General features: G+C 36.3%; 1 protein-coding gene across 2 annotated transcripts in view; it reads left to right on the forward strand.

The window, feature by feature from the left end:
- Frl (formin-like protein) overlaps positions 1-16,239 on the forward strand; it is a 199,196-nt gene that overhangs the window by 152,619 nt on the left and 30,338 nt on the right. Inside the window, exons 4-7 of one of the 2 annotated variants that reach the window (XM_017610977.1) lie at positions 11,980-13,704; positions 13,763-13,976; positions 14,054-14,346; positions 14,403-14,957. In XM_017610977.1, the coding sequence (XP_017466466.1) occupies positions 11,980-13,704; positions 13,763-13,976; positions 14,054-14,346; positions 14,403-14,957 (2,787 nt within the window). The remainder of the gene's footprint in view (positions 1-11,979; positions 13,705-13,762; positions 13,977-14,053; positions 14,347-14,402; positions 14,958-16,239) is intronic. The other variant, XM_017610978.1, reaches the window with a different exon arrangement.

The raw sequence follows: 16,239 nt of genomic DNA on the forward strand, positions 1-16,239 counted from the left end.
GTACGTGCAACTATCAGAACCTTTGTCGGAAAAAAAAGTTGATTTTATACCACGCTCGAAACATTCTGACTACAATTAAAAGTACTAAATCGGGGTTTCTACACACTTCTAGAGAAAAATTTTTTATGCAACGCTATAAGGACTAGTATATGCAAGGCTATAAGGACTAGTAGTTATAAAAATATTTAGATCGTTTCGACGTATTTTCCAAATGTGCCTTCAATTAAGATATTTTCGGAATAAAAATTACGCTCAAGATCGCAGAATATTTTATCTTTAAAAGGTGGTTTATTCTGAAAGCAAACCTCTTGCTAAGGTATCAAATTATTCTTAATTGTTTGTAGAATACAATACATACTTAAAATGGTTCTTAAAATTAAATGCTTCAAAAACTATACGCGATAAACCGAAAATTTTGAAAATTGTGAAATTTGGAGTTACAGGCTTTGAGTTACTTGCCATTTCATTATTTTTTAATACACACTTCTTACCTACTACATATTATGAAGTGTACGCATAAGTGCTAAATGTCCATTAAATTTCAAATCAGAATATCGTGGGCTTCAAAAGTTATAACATAATTAATTTTTCCCCTCTTAAAAATTATATACAAAATTCACTTGTTTTCATTATTATTATTATTTTTTAATTAAACACCTATAATTACGGTGACCACAAATATATTTTGAAAATGCAGGACAATTATTAAAAAAATGTACCTACATATAATTGCGTAGTATAAAAATAACAAAAATATATTACATACATATATACATTCCTCGTCATTTGAATAGCTCACCCTTTTTTGATTTTCTTCCATACAAAGTATGCTTGACAAAATTTTTACATGGAAGAAAATGTGCAGCACCGTCAACAAAAAAAAATTGCCGCCCCTATGTTGATTTTTTTTTAATTTTCAAAAATTATTAAAATCGGATTTAGACGTAGAATATGTTATATTTTTTATAAAAAATTAATGAATATTAAACAAACAAAAGGAAAACTGTAACTAGTAAGTATTAAAAGAGTGCGCTTTCAAATAACGAGGAGTGTATATTTCTTAATTATTAATGTAATTTTAAACTTTAAACATAAATCACATTTGCTTCATTGGTATTACTCTTTTTGTAATGAATATTTACAAAATTATAATAAGGCATATTACATATTACCTTACACGAAATATGAACCTCTGTAAAGCAAATTTTTTAGGCAAACTTTGGGTCGTTGAACACGAAAATAATACCCATGGTTTCAAAGAAGTGTTCTCGAGATTTGTTCGAAAAACGTATTTTTAGTACTTTTTTCAGTTAATCGTCAATATCACATGAAACGACCTACAGCTCGAAAGGTATTGATGGGCCCTTTGCAAAAGTATATAATTTGTGCAGATTGTGTTCCGTAACATCTACATTTCTCATCAGATTTTCATTTACTGTAAAAATAAAATGATTGAAATTTAAATTTTTTCGATTTTGGTCGCTTGTAACACTAATCATTTTCATCAAAATCGGCAAAGTAATATATTTTTGTAAGAGGACTGTAGGTCGCTTATGTTGATTGAATAATTTTTTCATGAGATATTGACGAATAGCTCCGAAATGTACCAAAAACACGTTTTTCGAAAAAATTACGAAAACGCTTCTTTGAAAAGAAAATTGGCTTGGAAAACATTTTATTTTTCTTAAGCGATTACCACAAAATTTGTAGAACAGTGTTATTGATATATTTGATGCTGGTCTTCGTTTTCTCATCATCCATTGCCCATAACCGTACAAAATTGAGAACGCATTGACTGGTTGAACCAGCTTAACCTTATTTAATTATCAATTAGTTATCGACGCTGTTTTATTTCGATTAGGAAAAGCTAATTTTAAAATATCGAAGAAAATGCGGGACAAAGGCAGGACACTTGGAAAAAATCAGTACATTTTGGGGTTTTTCTGTTTTGAAAAACTACGCGGGACAGACCTTTAAATAACAGTACGGTCCTGCAAAAAATAGAACGGATGGTCACCGTACCTATAATTCAAAAGTTATAAAGCAAATTGATTGATTTTTTTTTAGGCTTCAAGTATATTTCAATGAATTATATCCAAAATCAACCAGCTTGATATAGTTTCCAACAGTGAAAATAAAGCTAAATAACACCAAGGTTACCTGTTTTTTAGATTTGCCCATATAGATAATTAGATACCATTCGGAAAAAATTTCGTTTGCAGTAATTTCTACGTGATAAGCGCTCCTTCATTATTAGGTTTCTTAGGGATTCGGATACCTTTCGCATAGAAGTAGTAAAGAAAATTCTTTAAAATGCTTTTTTCGGTTAAGCGCAAAAGTTTTTCGTGAAAAGAAGGATGGACAGCTAAGCAAAATATACTGTATTATTGAAAGAAATTGTGACCGCGGTTACACGTATGGGTATGTCCTAAAAAAATCAACCAAAAGAAAAAAAGTAAAAATACATCTAGGTCAAAGTTGATAATGCCAATCGATAGTTATACATATGTATATTTTGTCTTTCATGTACTAAAATTTTACACTAATCGGTTCATTGCGTAGCAATATATTAACGATTGTTAAATTTCATTAAGAAGATCGGAGTAAAAATTTACATTATTCATTGGGATAAATCTGTCGCGTCCGAACTCGTACTATGCCTCATAAAAAAAGGTGAGAGGTATTTCTCATAATTCATAAGTGTACCAACCAATTCAAAGAAAAGAACCCTTTTTCAAACTTTGCTGACTTTTGAACATTTTTACATGCGTTAAAAAACTTCCATTATTTGACCCGTCCGAAACGTTTTTCATTTGTTTTTCTTGTTACTTAACTGCTTATACTTATAAAAATTTTGGCTGAATATAGCACACTTCTAGTACTTTGCAATAATTACGATCTTTCCGTTTCTTTCCTATTTTACCATTCCATTACCCAGGATATATCCATATGTGCACCTTAATGTATGTATTTCAATTTCCGACCACATGTGCTGCTCTCTATGAGATATTGAGCTCCAAACCTATTAAAAAATATTTTATTTATGCCCAAAAGGTAGAAAAACGTAAAAAATATTCTACCTTAATAGGTTCATGCTCAGATCTTAAGAGGTTAATAATAATAAAGCGTTTTATGTCATTCAGAAACCGATAAAAAAATTGCGTATAAATGTCAGGTTTTTCAACAAAGACTTTTATAGTAGGTCTTCTTTAAAAAAAAAATCGCTTTGATAATAATAACAGCTCTAAGAGCATGTCTGCAACAAAAAGCAGGTAAATTTTGAAAATAATGTTATTAATACGGCTAGGGCTCGATATAGACTAGGCGACTGTTTAAGCAACTTATCCATTTCCCGCATAAACAGAGAGGAGCGAACACATACACACATTTGTATTGCATTTCCCACATAAACCAAGTGCAGCGAACACACACTCGCACTTATATCGCACTCCCGCACAAAACCAAATGCAGCCAACAAACACACGCACTTGTGTTTAAAAGTAATTCGCTAGTTCTTAATTGGGTATGCATTTTTTATGCAATTCTGAAATATCTCTTCGCTGAACTTAGTGAAGTAATAAGTCGTTGGCATTTTCAGCCATGGTCAACGCTAACCCACGGTGGAGAGAATACAGAGGGTGGCGCCGATGGCAACACCGCTAATCGGCTCTCAGTGAATTTGACAGAATCAGCTGTTTAGCTGACGTCACAGTCGAGTTGACAGCAGTAGTGATGTGCTGAGTCAATACTTTTAAGTATTGATCGATATACGGTACCGATTTAAAAAGTATCCAATGCTCTCGATACTCGGTACCGAAACATTTAGGTTTCGAACAAAAGCGCAAATAGGCCAAAAATATGGAAAAAACGGTTCAGGGGAGACTTGCCCATCAAAACTCGAATGTAGGAGTTAATAGAGCTTTTAATACTGACTCAAATGAACGATGTATATATGTCGGTTCGAGGCCATAATACCGAGAAACTTACTTGTTTAAAGCATTTTTGTTCCAGCTGAATCGGACGATATCATTTTTGCCTGGGGGCAAATTCTGTAACCAGTAGGGACAATTTTGTAATCGGTATCGGGTTTGTTGATGTATGATATGAAATATTTTTACGTCAACAAGTGCGACATCGATTTGAAACTTCTCGCTAACTGGTTACAGAATCTCCCCCCTGAAAGGCTTCTTCAGCATTTTTCCTGAACCTTGGATCGACTAAGGTTAAAGCCAGAGATGTTCAACAAACTATATGAATCGATTTCGTTTGTTGATGCGCAAAAATAACTTATCAAAATAAAATTACTCTGACGAATTCTGCTGCAATCGGCGCAATCTTGTATTCTATCATTCTTGACGCTAACCCAACTTGACTATCGCACAGTCTTTAAGAATCGCTCCCACTCCACTCCTGGAGTAATTTTTGAGATGGTAGTAAGCTACGGCTTGCAAGGTACACAGGGGCTCTGCATGAGTGCATCCCTGAATAAGTCTCAGCTCATTGCACAGCAGCCTACGGCAGCTAGAGCAAGACTCCTCCAATAGAGTCCCCCAATTAATAAATGGTAAAAGGGTCACATCATGCTAGAGATGGGCGATCTCGTGACTTTTGAGGAACGTTGTTTGTGACTGTGACTTTGCAGTCGCAGTGATTTTCATCCGTGACTGTGGTAAAAACAGTGACAAAAAAGTTGCAAACAAAAATCTTTTACCGAGTGAACTAAGGGCATTATTTATTTATTTGGCACCACTGACTATTTTCGTTGTTTGTTTTAATCATTCACACTCGTTTTTAATGATGTGAAATTCGAATATCAAACAACATTTATCATATTTTAGTCTTAAATAACTGGTCGCAGTTTCTCGATATGTAATTGTCACTGCTACTTTATCACGTTTTATCTGGCATCAGCTTTACTGCTTTTGGGGCAGGCGCAATCGCGCAATTCTACTACAAAAACTTCATTGCGACTGTTCCTTTGTCACAGTCAGTGTTACCGCTGAAAATTTTTCGAAAGTGGCAAAAAAAAGTGTCACAGCCGAATAAAAGTACATATCTTCAAGTAATACAAATCTTTTACCATGTATATAAAGGCTTTCATTATTTTCCCTCTCGAAACTTATGCCCCATATTCATAGCCGAAATAAAATCGACTCTTACAGGCTAACCTACGCACGCCTCCAATTTACTGTCAAAAATTTCTCATACCCATACAACTTGTATGGGACCAACCGAAATTGAACAGCGTCCGTATGAAGCTAACTCAATTTCCAATTTTTGTTCTGCGCAACATTTTGGTTTGACGTTTCGCTCAATGAAATCAAATGGAAACGCATGCAAGCCAATTTCGGGTGACGCAAAAAACAAATTCGACGGCGTGCATACCAAAACGCAAGCCGCGAATATTATTTTAGCCTGTTAGGCTAGTTATAGCTTTTTGACATAATTTCAATAATAATAATAATATTAGATTGGCGCTTACACATATGTTAGCGTTTGGCCGAGCTTCTCCTCCGACTTGTGGCGTACGCCTTGATGTTGTCACACAAAGCGGAGGAACCTACAGTTTTACGCCGACTCCGAATGGCGATTGTATTTTTATGAGCAGCTGTTTTTCATGGCAGAAATACACTCGGAGGTTAACCATTGCTTGCCGAGGAACGACCGCTGTTAAGAAAACACCTTGTTTCTATATTTTTTGCGATGTTGCTTTGACCAGGGTTTGAACCTAGCTGCTGCGGAGTGGAAGCGCGCACTGCTTACCACTGCACCACAGCGGTCAATAGAATCTGTCAAAAAAGCTTCTCCTCACATTTGACTCGACTTTATTTCATCTATGAGTGTGCGCCATTATTTTAAATAAATTCCTAGGAGAGATAATTTTCTGCCAAAAAAATGTGTATCTTAAAATATAAACCTATTAGTGAGGAGCATATTAAAAATATACAATATGCATAGTTTGCATTTATTATGAGAACAAAATTGCAGTTAAAAAAGTACTTATGTACATCAATATAACACAAAAGCAGCATTAGTAGATAACAATTATTATAACAAAGTTTAGCCGTTTAAGCTTGTATGTATATAAATTTTTTTGTACCGGGAGCTACGAAAACGACTTTAACACAAATAACTTGGTGAAATGCTAAGCTATAAGAACGGTGCACTAATTCTTGCTATTTCTGGACATTTTTACGGACAAATTTAGCCATAATAAAAATGATGAAATCAATCCAAATCTTGCCAGATATGTAAATTTTTAGCGTTTTGGAAAGTAAACCAAACGCATTTTTAAATACATATGTAAGAAACAAAATATATTTTATGAAAAAATTGTTACAATCTGTATATAGAATTTTTGATCAAAGAAAAGGGGCAAAAGTCGCATGATTTTAAACAGACTTCCAAAAAAGGAGGAGGTTATCAGTTCGTCGGAATATTTTTTNAAATCTGTATATAGAATTTTTGATCAAAGAAAAGGGGCAAAAGTCGCATGATTTTAAACAGACTTCCAAAAAAGGAGGATGTTATCAGTTCGTCGGAATATTTTTTTCCTGTTTTTTTTTTTTTAAGTAGTGTCTCAGAGGTGGTCTCACACTAATCTGGTTTAGATCCGATCATTGGATCATGAAATATATATATATATATAAGTCGTTTTTGCTAAAAATTACTTGCTAAGAAAAGTTTCAAAATAAGCCTACTTCTAAAAAGTCGGTGTCAGGGGGCATCGATCTCTAAACTCTACACTGGTCACAGTATATAACGGTGACTTTTTGAAAGTGGTCACATCAGTTACCCCTGACTTTTGAATAACCGTGACAAAGTCACAGGTACGCAAACATCTGCCACCTCTGCATCATACGCTACCGCTCCGTTGGCCTGCCCACATGAAAATGAAGTGCGTGGTTACTTGATTTGCATCTAAAAACCATATGAGCTCANCACGGTGACTTTTTGAAAGTGGTCACATCAGTTACCCCTGACTTTTGAATAACCGTGACAAAGTCACTGGTACGCAAATATCTGCCACCTCTGCATCATACGCTACCGCTCCATTGGCCTGCCCACATACCTACTCTACCTATCTCTCCGCGTATCAGGCAAATGAAGTGCGTGGTTACTTGATTTGCATCTAAAAACCATATGAGCTCATTGAAATCGATGCATAAACACTCGCAACAAAGGTAATCCCTACCTCCTCTACTCCTCTAACTCGATCACTACTATAAACCTGACCTCCCACTCTCCCTCAGCTAAACAGCGTACACCTTGTTCTCTTATAAGATTCATAATTATTTTCTTGAAAATTTGTTTGCATTACTTATTTATGAAAATATATTTTATTCTCTAATATAAACCATATAAATCAAAGTTTCACACTTTATATAAAGTTCACAAAAATTCCAAGTTTTCAACTTTTTATTCAAAATTTCTAGAAAATTTTTATGCAGTTTTGTAGTCCATTCAATTTTAGTCTGATGAAGTGCAAGTTTCAACCGGCTACAAAATCGCTTTGATTTTTGAGATTTTTTTTCTGGAGACGGATTTTCGCACTATTTTTCGTATAAGTATGAAACTTTCATAACATCAACGCCTGTTTTTGTAAACTGCACTTTGCATCTAAAAAACGCAAAAGCAGTCACAAAACAAAAATCTCAAAAATCAACGCGATTTTTTAGCCGGTTGAAACTTGCACTTCATTCGACTCAAATTGGCTACAAAACTGCATACTCGAAAACTTTCTACAAATTCTGAGTAAAAAGTTGAATTTTTGTGAACTTTATATAAAGTATGAAACTTTGATTTATATGGTTTATATTTTCATAAATAAAGAATACAAACAATTTTTCATGAAAATAATTAGAAATATTATAGTTGCGATCCCGAACGAGTCCGGACTAGTCAGAATAAGTCAGATTTGACTGGAAATCGATCACGTACTGGGTTCTCTGACTATTGAGAGGAAAAGAAAGAGAGTAAATAAGGTCCTCTCTCTGTCAGAAGTTACCAGTTTTAATCCGAAGATTTTTTGCTGGTAAATTCTGGTAAATGTGTCAAACGATCCGCTGTGGTGTGTTTGGCAACCAAATTCTAAACAAGAACAAAGTGCACTCTGCTAATTCGTGTCGAAAAGTATTTAATTACTTGTTTAAGTGGTCTCTAATGAATTTGAAATTATATTTGGTTAGTTACATGTGTGACCTGAGTGTGTTTGCATACAAAATAAGCAAAAATGTGCAACCAAAATTTAGAGGTTATGTTGATGTTGACAGAAGTTACCATTTTTTACTAGAAAGCGATCCCGTACTTTATGTTGCTCTCTCGCTCTGAGCGAATTATTATTTTTTGACAGTGTTACTAGTTTTAGTCCGAGGAATACGATGTGCAGCTGTATGTTTCTAATAAAATTGGATCGATTCAGGATATTTGTCTACAACTTAACGAGGACTTAAGCTCAATATTTGCATGGTCTAGGGAGAATTTACTTTGCCTCAATGCTCAAAAATCTTGTGTAATACCTGTCGCTAAAGATAAATTTTTGGCATCGGATATTCCTAACTTATTTATAGGTGCCAACCAGCTTAAATTAGTTGACAAAGCCAGGAATTTGGGTTTCGTTATTAACTCTAGACTTGCGTGTGATGATCATGTTAATGAAGTTGTGAGTAAAATATTTTTTACTCTACGATGTCTTAGAGTAACTTCACCTTATGTACCGGTAGCCACTAAGAAAAAGTTAATTACAAGTTTAATTGTTCCTTATATCACGTACTTTGAAATCGTCTACGGCAAATTAGACTCTCATTCACTCCAAAAATTGAATATCGCCATTAACTCTGCCACAAGGTATGTATTTGGTTTAAAGAAATACGATCATCTCTCATCTATGCGTAATTCTATACTTGGCTGTGATTTACAAAATTTTCTGAACGCGCGTAATTGCATTTTTATGTTCAAATTATTTATCACGAAGAGCCCGGAATATCTGTACAATAAACTTAAGTTCTCCAAGAGTACACGTTCGTCAGGTCTTATTCTTCCGAGATTTAACTATTTATGCACTTCAAGACTGTTTTTTATTAATGCGGTAAGGCTCTGGAACTCCCTTCCACTGTCCTTGAAGAACGCGTTGCACATAGGCAACTTCAAAAAACTCATATTTAACTTTTTTTCTTCCAAGCGTGATCAAGAATAGTGGTTATAAGCTTACCTTTGTTTTATTTTAGAATATATGATTTGTAATTCAACGTTCACATTACCTTAATCTATATTGTAATATTAATTATTATCTGTACTTTTTATTTTATTTCTTGCAATTTGTTTGTATCATTGTGCAAGTAAAGATTACATCTTAATGCACTAATGTTTTCAATATAATATTAAATTAAATTAAAATTAAATTAAATACGGGATGGCACCTTATATTAGAACTTTCATTTGTCGCCTAGTATACATATACATACAAGGTAAACTTAAAAGGTCTGTATCACTTTTTTTCGGATGAAGCGAAACAAGCTCAAAATGAACCAAGCAAAAGTTATTATTCTTACTTCGAATACTGGAGTCGAAAACATTAGAAAAATAACATATGTAGGTATATTCGTCGAATTACGAAAATTTGAATACTGTAAGGCTAGTCGCAGAGAATGTAAAACTTAATTTGTGGCCCTCGGGCTTTTTTTCCAAAATCAAACTACGAGTATAAGGCAGGTTCTGCAATTCACTTCCGAGTGATTTTAAACCCTTGCCAATTTGAGCTCAACGCGAATTCGACTCAAATTCACTCGGAAGTGAATTACAGAACCTGCCTGTATGTTTTAGCCTATGTGCGAGTAAAAGCGCAGACAGTCGACGACGTAGCGTAAACGTACGCGAATCCCATAAGGTAGATCGTGTTTGCGTCAACCTACGTGGTAGTTATATTCCAGACGAATTTTTTCATCGCACTACCATTATTATTTTGATGCGCTGAACACAAATATGAAGGCCGTTTTGCTCCATCACGCTGGGAATTTTTCCTAACCTCAAAAACCATTGCGTATATTATGTGACAGACAATTTTTTGCTGTTAGGAAAATATTCTGACGTGGTAGAGTAAAACAGACTTCAGATTTGTGTTCAGCGCATAAAAATATATAGGAAAATGAACCCCCGAACCCCCACACTATTTTTGGGTGGCTGTGGTATTTTTTATATGGAGTCAAAGTCTTACATCTTCATTAAAAATCCAATTTTGAAACATGCGTAAAACGACTAATTTTTGTTTTTTGAGTCGTGGTAGAATTTAGTAACAATCTTTTTCATAGAACATTATAACCCATTAATTTTTACTAGAACGGGGCTTCGTTGAGCAAATTTTGTAAGTGGGAATTAGAGAACTAAAATGCTGAAATGTTGCTAAGCCTCGTATTTTCATATAGGAAGCAATATAAATTAAAAAAAGCATTGTCTTTAATAAGATTTAAGTTACTTTTTTATTTCTAAAAACGACTAATTTTTTTTTTTGAGTCGTGGTAGAATTTAGTAACTATCTTTTTCATAGAACATTATAACCCATCAAGTTTTAATAGAACGGGGCTTCTTTGAGCAAATTTTGTAAACTGGGAATTAGAGAACTAAAATGCTCCATAAAAATGTAAAAGTAAGTACATATCGCTAGCTTAGAGTGAAATGTTGATAATCATCGTATTTTCATATTGGAAGCAATATAAATTAAAAAAGCATCGTCTCCAAAAAGAATTAAGCTACTTTTTTATTTCTTTCCGTTTAAATTCAATGAAAGGCAAATTTTTCCAAGGTCCAAAAGAGACAAAAAAATTCGGTAAGGCCAAAAATCTTTTTTAGTTTTATCTTCCTTTAAATATGCAAAATGTTTGTATTCAAAGTTTTGCCAAATACTTGAAGAAAATGGCTATATGAAGTTTGTTTCCTCTGCTGTAAAATTGAAAAAAGGTACTAAGCTACTTTTCACTCTCATAAAGATTAATAGAGGAGTTTTCTTCCAATAAAAGAAACTTTAACCATCTATAAAAAAGTTCTGATGTGATGGAGCATTGTCCTTCTGGAGTTTGGCGAGAAGGTAGAAATATTATTAATGGGGTATATTGACGACCTTGTTTTGAAAATGACGGCGAGTCCATTCCCCTCGCCTTACAGTATTGAAAAAGAATTAAACACCACACAAAATAAGTTAGTTTACCAATTTCGAGACCCTTAAATTAAATGCACTAAAAATCAAATATTTATAAATTAAGGTGTAAATCAGTAATCAGTGAAAAGCTTTTCTGAAGATTCCGACTGTCTAAAGTCTTAACAATGGGTGTACCTAACTAAAAGCCATTATAAAAGTAACTGAATATTAAAATATCCTCTAAAGTCTACAGGCTAAAGCTCTTTAGTCGCTTTGCTTTTGACATTAATATGTGTTAGGAGCGTATTGGCTTTGGGCTCCAATCGACTAACCTGCTACTATCCATACTTTTGCGGCTTGAACGAATCCTTTAATTTCTGTATGTAGTAAAATTAAATTTCTCTTACAAATACTGAAAATTAATGCAAAATTTTCGTTTCTCTACTCACACACTCACACACTTATACGTTACCTTGTTTTTACTTTGTTTATGATTTCGTTTCATGCTTCTTCAAACGTGGACTTTGTGAATTTCTTTTCGTACACAATTTAACAACACTCTACACTCATCTCTTACTTAATCAACCACATGCACATGTAATATGCGAATTTGTTTTGTTTTTCGGTTCACCTTTGTGCACACCTCACCTCACCTGTCCCAAAACTGAATGCACCATTGTTATCCTGAAATCCTGAAAATCCTGACGTAATCATTTGAATCCATAAATAAACTTGATCTGAAATTTTGATCACGACTAATATCCAAATGCACACTCTCCTATCCTATCCTCACCGATTGCCTTGCTCCCACCCATCTTCCTGCCCGGGACAATTTTGTACACTTACAGCTATTCTTCCTCTACTTTCTTTGTCAGAAACGTAAAATGGTCGGGGAGTCCACGTCGACGCAGGTGCTGCGTGATCTCGAGATCTCGCTGCGCACCAATCACATTGAATGGGTTAAGGAGTTTCTCGACGACACGAACCAGGGTCTGGACGCTCTTGTGGATTACCTAAGTTTTCGCCTGCAGATGATGCGCCACGAACAGCGGGTTGAAGAAGCGCTATCTGACTCAGATGAGCGCCTGAATATGACAAGCAGCCAGACAGTGGGCGGAGGCAACGGTTCAGGCTCCGCCGATGGGCTGGGTAGTTCATCGGTGGGAGTAAGTTCTCCTCTCAGTGGTAGCATTAATTTAGATGGTGCCCGGCACCACCCATATTCTCACTCGGGCCACTCTGGCGGTAGTTTAAATGGTTTTTTACGTCCCTCGCTGGCCGAGGTACTTGACAGTCCCAGCATTAAACGACGATCCAGACATATAGCCAAATTGAATATGGGTGCATCCACTGATGACATACACGTGTGCATCATGTGCTTGCGGGCCATAATGAACAACAAATACGGCTTCAATATGGTCATCCAACACCGAGAAGCTATCAATTGCATAGCGTTAAGTCTGATACACAAGTCGCTGCGTACGAAAGCTTTGGTGCTAGAGCTGTTGGCTGCCATTTGTTTGGTGAAGGGGGGTCACGAGATAATATTGTCCTCGTTCGACAACTTTAAGGATGTGTGCCAGGAGAAGCGTCGATTTCAAACACTAATGGAATACTTCATGAACTTTGAGGCCTTCAACATTGACTTTATGGTAGCGTGTATGCAGTTCATGAACATTGTAGTTCACTCCGTTGAGGACATGAACTATCGCGTGCATCTGCAATACGAATTCACGGCTCTCGGACTGGACAAATATCTGGAGAAGCTACGCATGACTGAATCGGAGGAGCTAAAAGTGCAGATATCCGCTTATTTAGACAATGTGTTCGACGTGGCGGGCCTAATGGAAGATTCTGAGACGAAGACTGCAGCTTTAGAACGAGTGCAGGAGCTGGAGGACCAATTAGAGAGGGAGGTGGATCGCAACTCAGAATTCATGTATAAGCTCGCCGAACTCGAAACTGAGGTGGCGGTGCTGAAAGCAGAGCGTGAGGACTTATTGACCACTAAACTGAAGTTTGACGAAGAGGTCACGACATTGCGGCGCATACTGAAGCAGAACGAACAGGAGCTTAAGAAGCGTGAATCGCTGCTACAAAGCAAGAATCTCGAGTTACAAACATTGACGCGGTCGTTACCGCGCTCGGGTTCGAATAGTGAAACGTCTCTACAAAATGGCGGAACCTCTCCGGACAAGTGCGTTTCTCCTCCACTGCCTCCCCCGCCGCCTCCACTTCCATCTGCTATGTCGCCTGCCAGCGCGGCGCCTCCGCCACCACCTCCGCCCGCACCGCCCGCGCCACCACCACCGCCTCTTGCGCCTGGCGGTTCCTTAAGCAATGGTGGTCCGCTTTCGCCAACAATGTCCGCAAATGGTGGTTCGGTAGGTTCTCGCTCACCACCATATGGTTCTGGTCCCAACGGAGGGCCTATGATGTGTGCGTTCCAACCGCCCCCTCCACCTGTGGCCGGTTTCATGCCCGCTCCAGACGGTGCCATGACAATCAAGCGCAAAGTACCGACGAAATATAAACTGCCCACGCTTAACTGGATAGCTTTAAAGCCAAATCAGGTGAGGCATTATTGACTTCAAACTCAAAACTTGAAAGTGAATTTTCGTTTTTTAATAGGTTCGTGATACTATTTTCAACGAATTGGACGATGAAAAGATATTCAAACACATTGATTTCATTGAATTTGAGGAGCGGTTTAAAATTGGTATCGGCGGCGGCTTGACAAATGGCAACAACTCAGAAGTGGACGGCCTCCACTCCTATCCTAGCAAACGCTTCAAGAAGCCAGACAATGTATCGCTTTTGGAGCACACGAGATTACGAAATATTGGTATTATATACATTTTTCAAAATAAGTAAATAGTAAAGAAGTTAATATATATTATATTGAATTAACTACACTCTTAGCAATATCTCGTCGTAAATTGGATATGCCTATCGATGAGGTTATTGCTGCCATACATAGCTTAGATTTGAAGAAACTTTCTCTGGAAAATGTGGAGTTATTGCAAAAAATGGTGCCCACGGATGTAGAGGTGAAATCCTACAAGGAATACATTGCCGAGCGTAAAGATCAAAACCAACTCACCGAAGAGGATAAATTCATGTTGCAATTGTCCCGTGTGGAGCGCATTTCATCTAAGCTCTCTATTATGAATTATATGGGCAATTTCTTCGACTGTCTGCACTTGATCAGTCCAGTTAGTCCAAATTTAATTCCCCTAAAAATGCAGTAATAATATTTCTTTTCTTTCAGCAAATACTAGCCATCACAACCGCTTCCAATTCCCTGAAAAAATCCCAAAAGTTTAAAGCCGTTCTAGAAATCGTTCTAGCTTTCGGAAATTACCTCAACAGTAGCAAACGTGGCCCCGCATATGGATTTAAATTGCAGTCACTCGATACGCTAATCGACACCAAGTCAACTGACAAACGCACGTCACTGTTGCACTACATCGTGGCAACCATAAGGCAAAAGTTCCCTGAGCTGCTCAATTTCGATACAGAGCTGTATTGCACAGACAAAGCATCGCAGGTATCGCTTGAAAATATTGTAACGGACGTACATGACCTTGAAAAGGGCATGGAATTGGTGAAGAAGGAGGCAGAACAACGAGTGAAAGGTGCACAAACTCATATCCTGCGAGATTTCCTCAATAACTCCGAGGATAAGTTGAAGAAGATCAAAATGGAATTGAAGAATGCACAGGATGCATTCAAAGAATGCGTTGAGTATTTCGGGGAATCATCGCGTAACGCCGATGCAGCAGCATTCTTCGCGCTAATAGTGCGCTTTACGCGAGCATTTAAGGTAAGATTTTGCGTAATATACAAATTAGGGATGGGTACTGGAGGTTCAAATTCGATTTGTTCCGGATTTCGAACATTACCCAATCATTCGATTATTCGATTCGAAATTTGGTGGTGCAAATTCGATTTAATTCGACTTTTCAAAAATTGGTTTATTGAAAATTTAATAGTTTGTAAGAATGATAACTCAAATCGAAAAAGAGATTGAATTGAACTTACATTACTGAGATTAATTATCCGTATCACTCTTCTTAACTTCACAACCAAAAATAAAAAAATAAGAAGTATTTTATACATTTATATGAATGTTTTGCTTTTTAAAGCGAGATCTTTAAGTAAACAAGGAACAAAATACTAGGGCATAAAGAGCCACCGAGCCACATTTTTGGTTTGTCCATAGTTAACGGCTGGTATTCTTGACTAATGCCAAAAATTTCACTACATATTTGATTTCAGTATTATAAACGGAATGTCAATCTCCTGACACCAAAATTTGACGACAGTCTTTGACATGCACAGTGATTTGACACTAAATGAACTAACAGCTGTTGACATCATGAAAACCAAGCATTAGATACAGTTTTTAGATTATAAAGCACCTGAAATCATATTTATTTTTTATGAATTTATTTGTATAACTGGGATAAATCAATTAATACATTTCACTGTGAGTTAATACTTAAAAATTTATCGAAGTTGCGATTGTTCCATTTTCTTGTATATTTTTAATTCATTCGATACATCGAAAATATCGGTTTTTATATCAGATCGAAAAAGCATGATGTATTTTTTTGACTTGCATCACTAAGGCAAACGGTGTAATCCGTAGATGGCTTAATGGATTCATGCGTCGACTGTGCAGAAAATTCCCACCATTATGGACCTAAAACATAGCAGTGTGATTTTTCCAGGTTAAAATGATTTTCTTCCTGCAACGCCTAACTGCCGATGAGACAAAGTTCAGACATCTCTTCGCAAATATCGATCCTAGTACATTAGATTTAGGGAGGGATGTTTTGGAACCTCCACCTAGGGACGTTCCGATACCATCAAAGTATCGATACCTACTCAAATGAGTTTACTCAAATCCCTATTTCGATACTACTTATATGAGTGAACCGAATGTATCGATACCTACTTATATCGATAATTTTTCATCCTTTTATATGCAACAAAGCGAAAGTAATTTTCAGGCGTTATCTGTGACATACCTTTTGCGACACCTGAGTGGTAGATCGACCTATCTCGGCAGCCAGATTGAAAGCACCCTATCTGATAAAACT

Source organism: Rhagoletis zephyria, unplaced genomic scaffold (genome assembly GCF_001687245.7).
Source record: "Rhagoletis zephyria isolate East Lansing unplaced genomic scaffold, Rhagoletis_zephyria_1.1 Rzeph_scaffold_00360, whole genome shotgun sequence".
In the NCBI taxonomy this organism is placed as follows: domain Eukaryota; kingdom Metazoa; phylum Arthropoda; class Insecta; order Diptera; family Tephritidae; genus Rhagoletis; species Rhagoletis zephyria.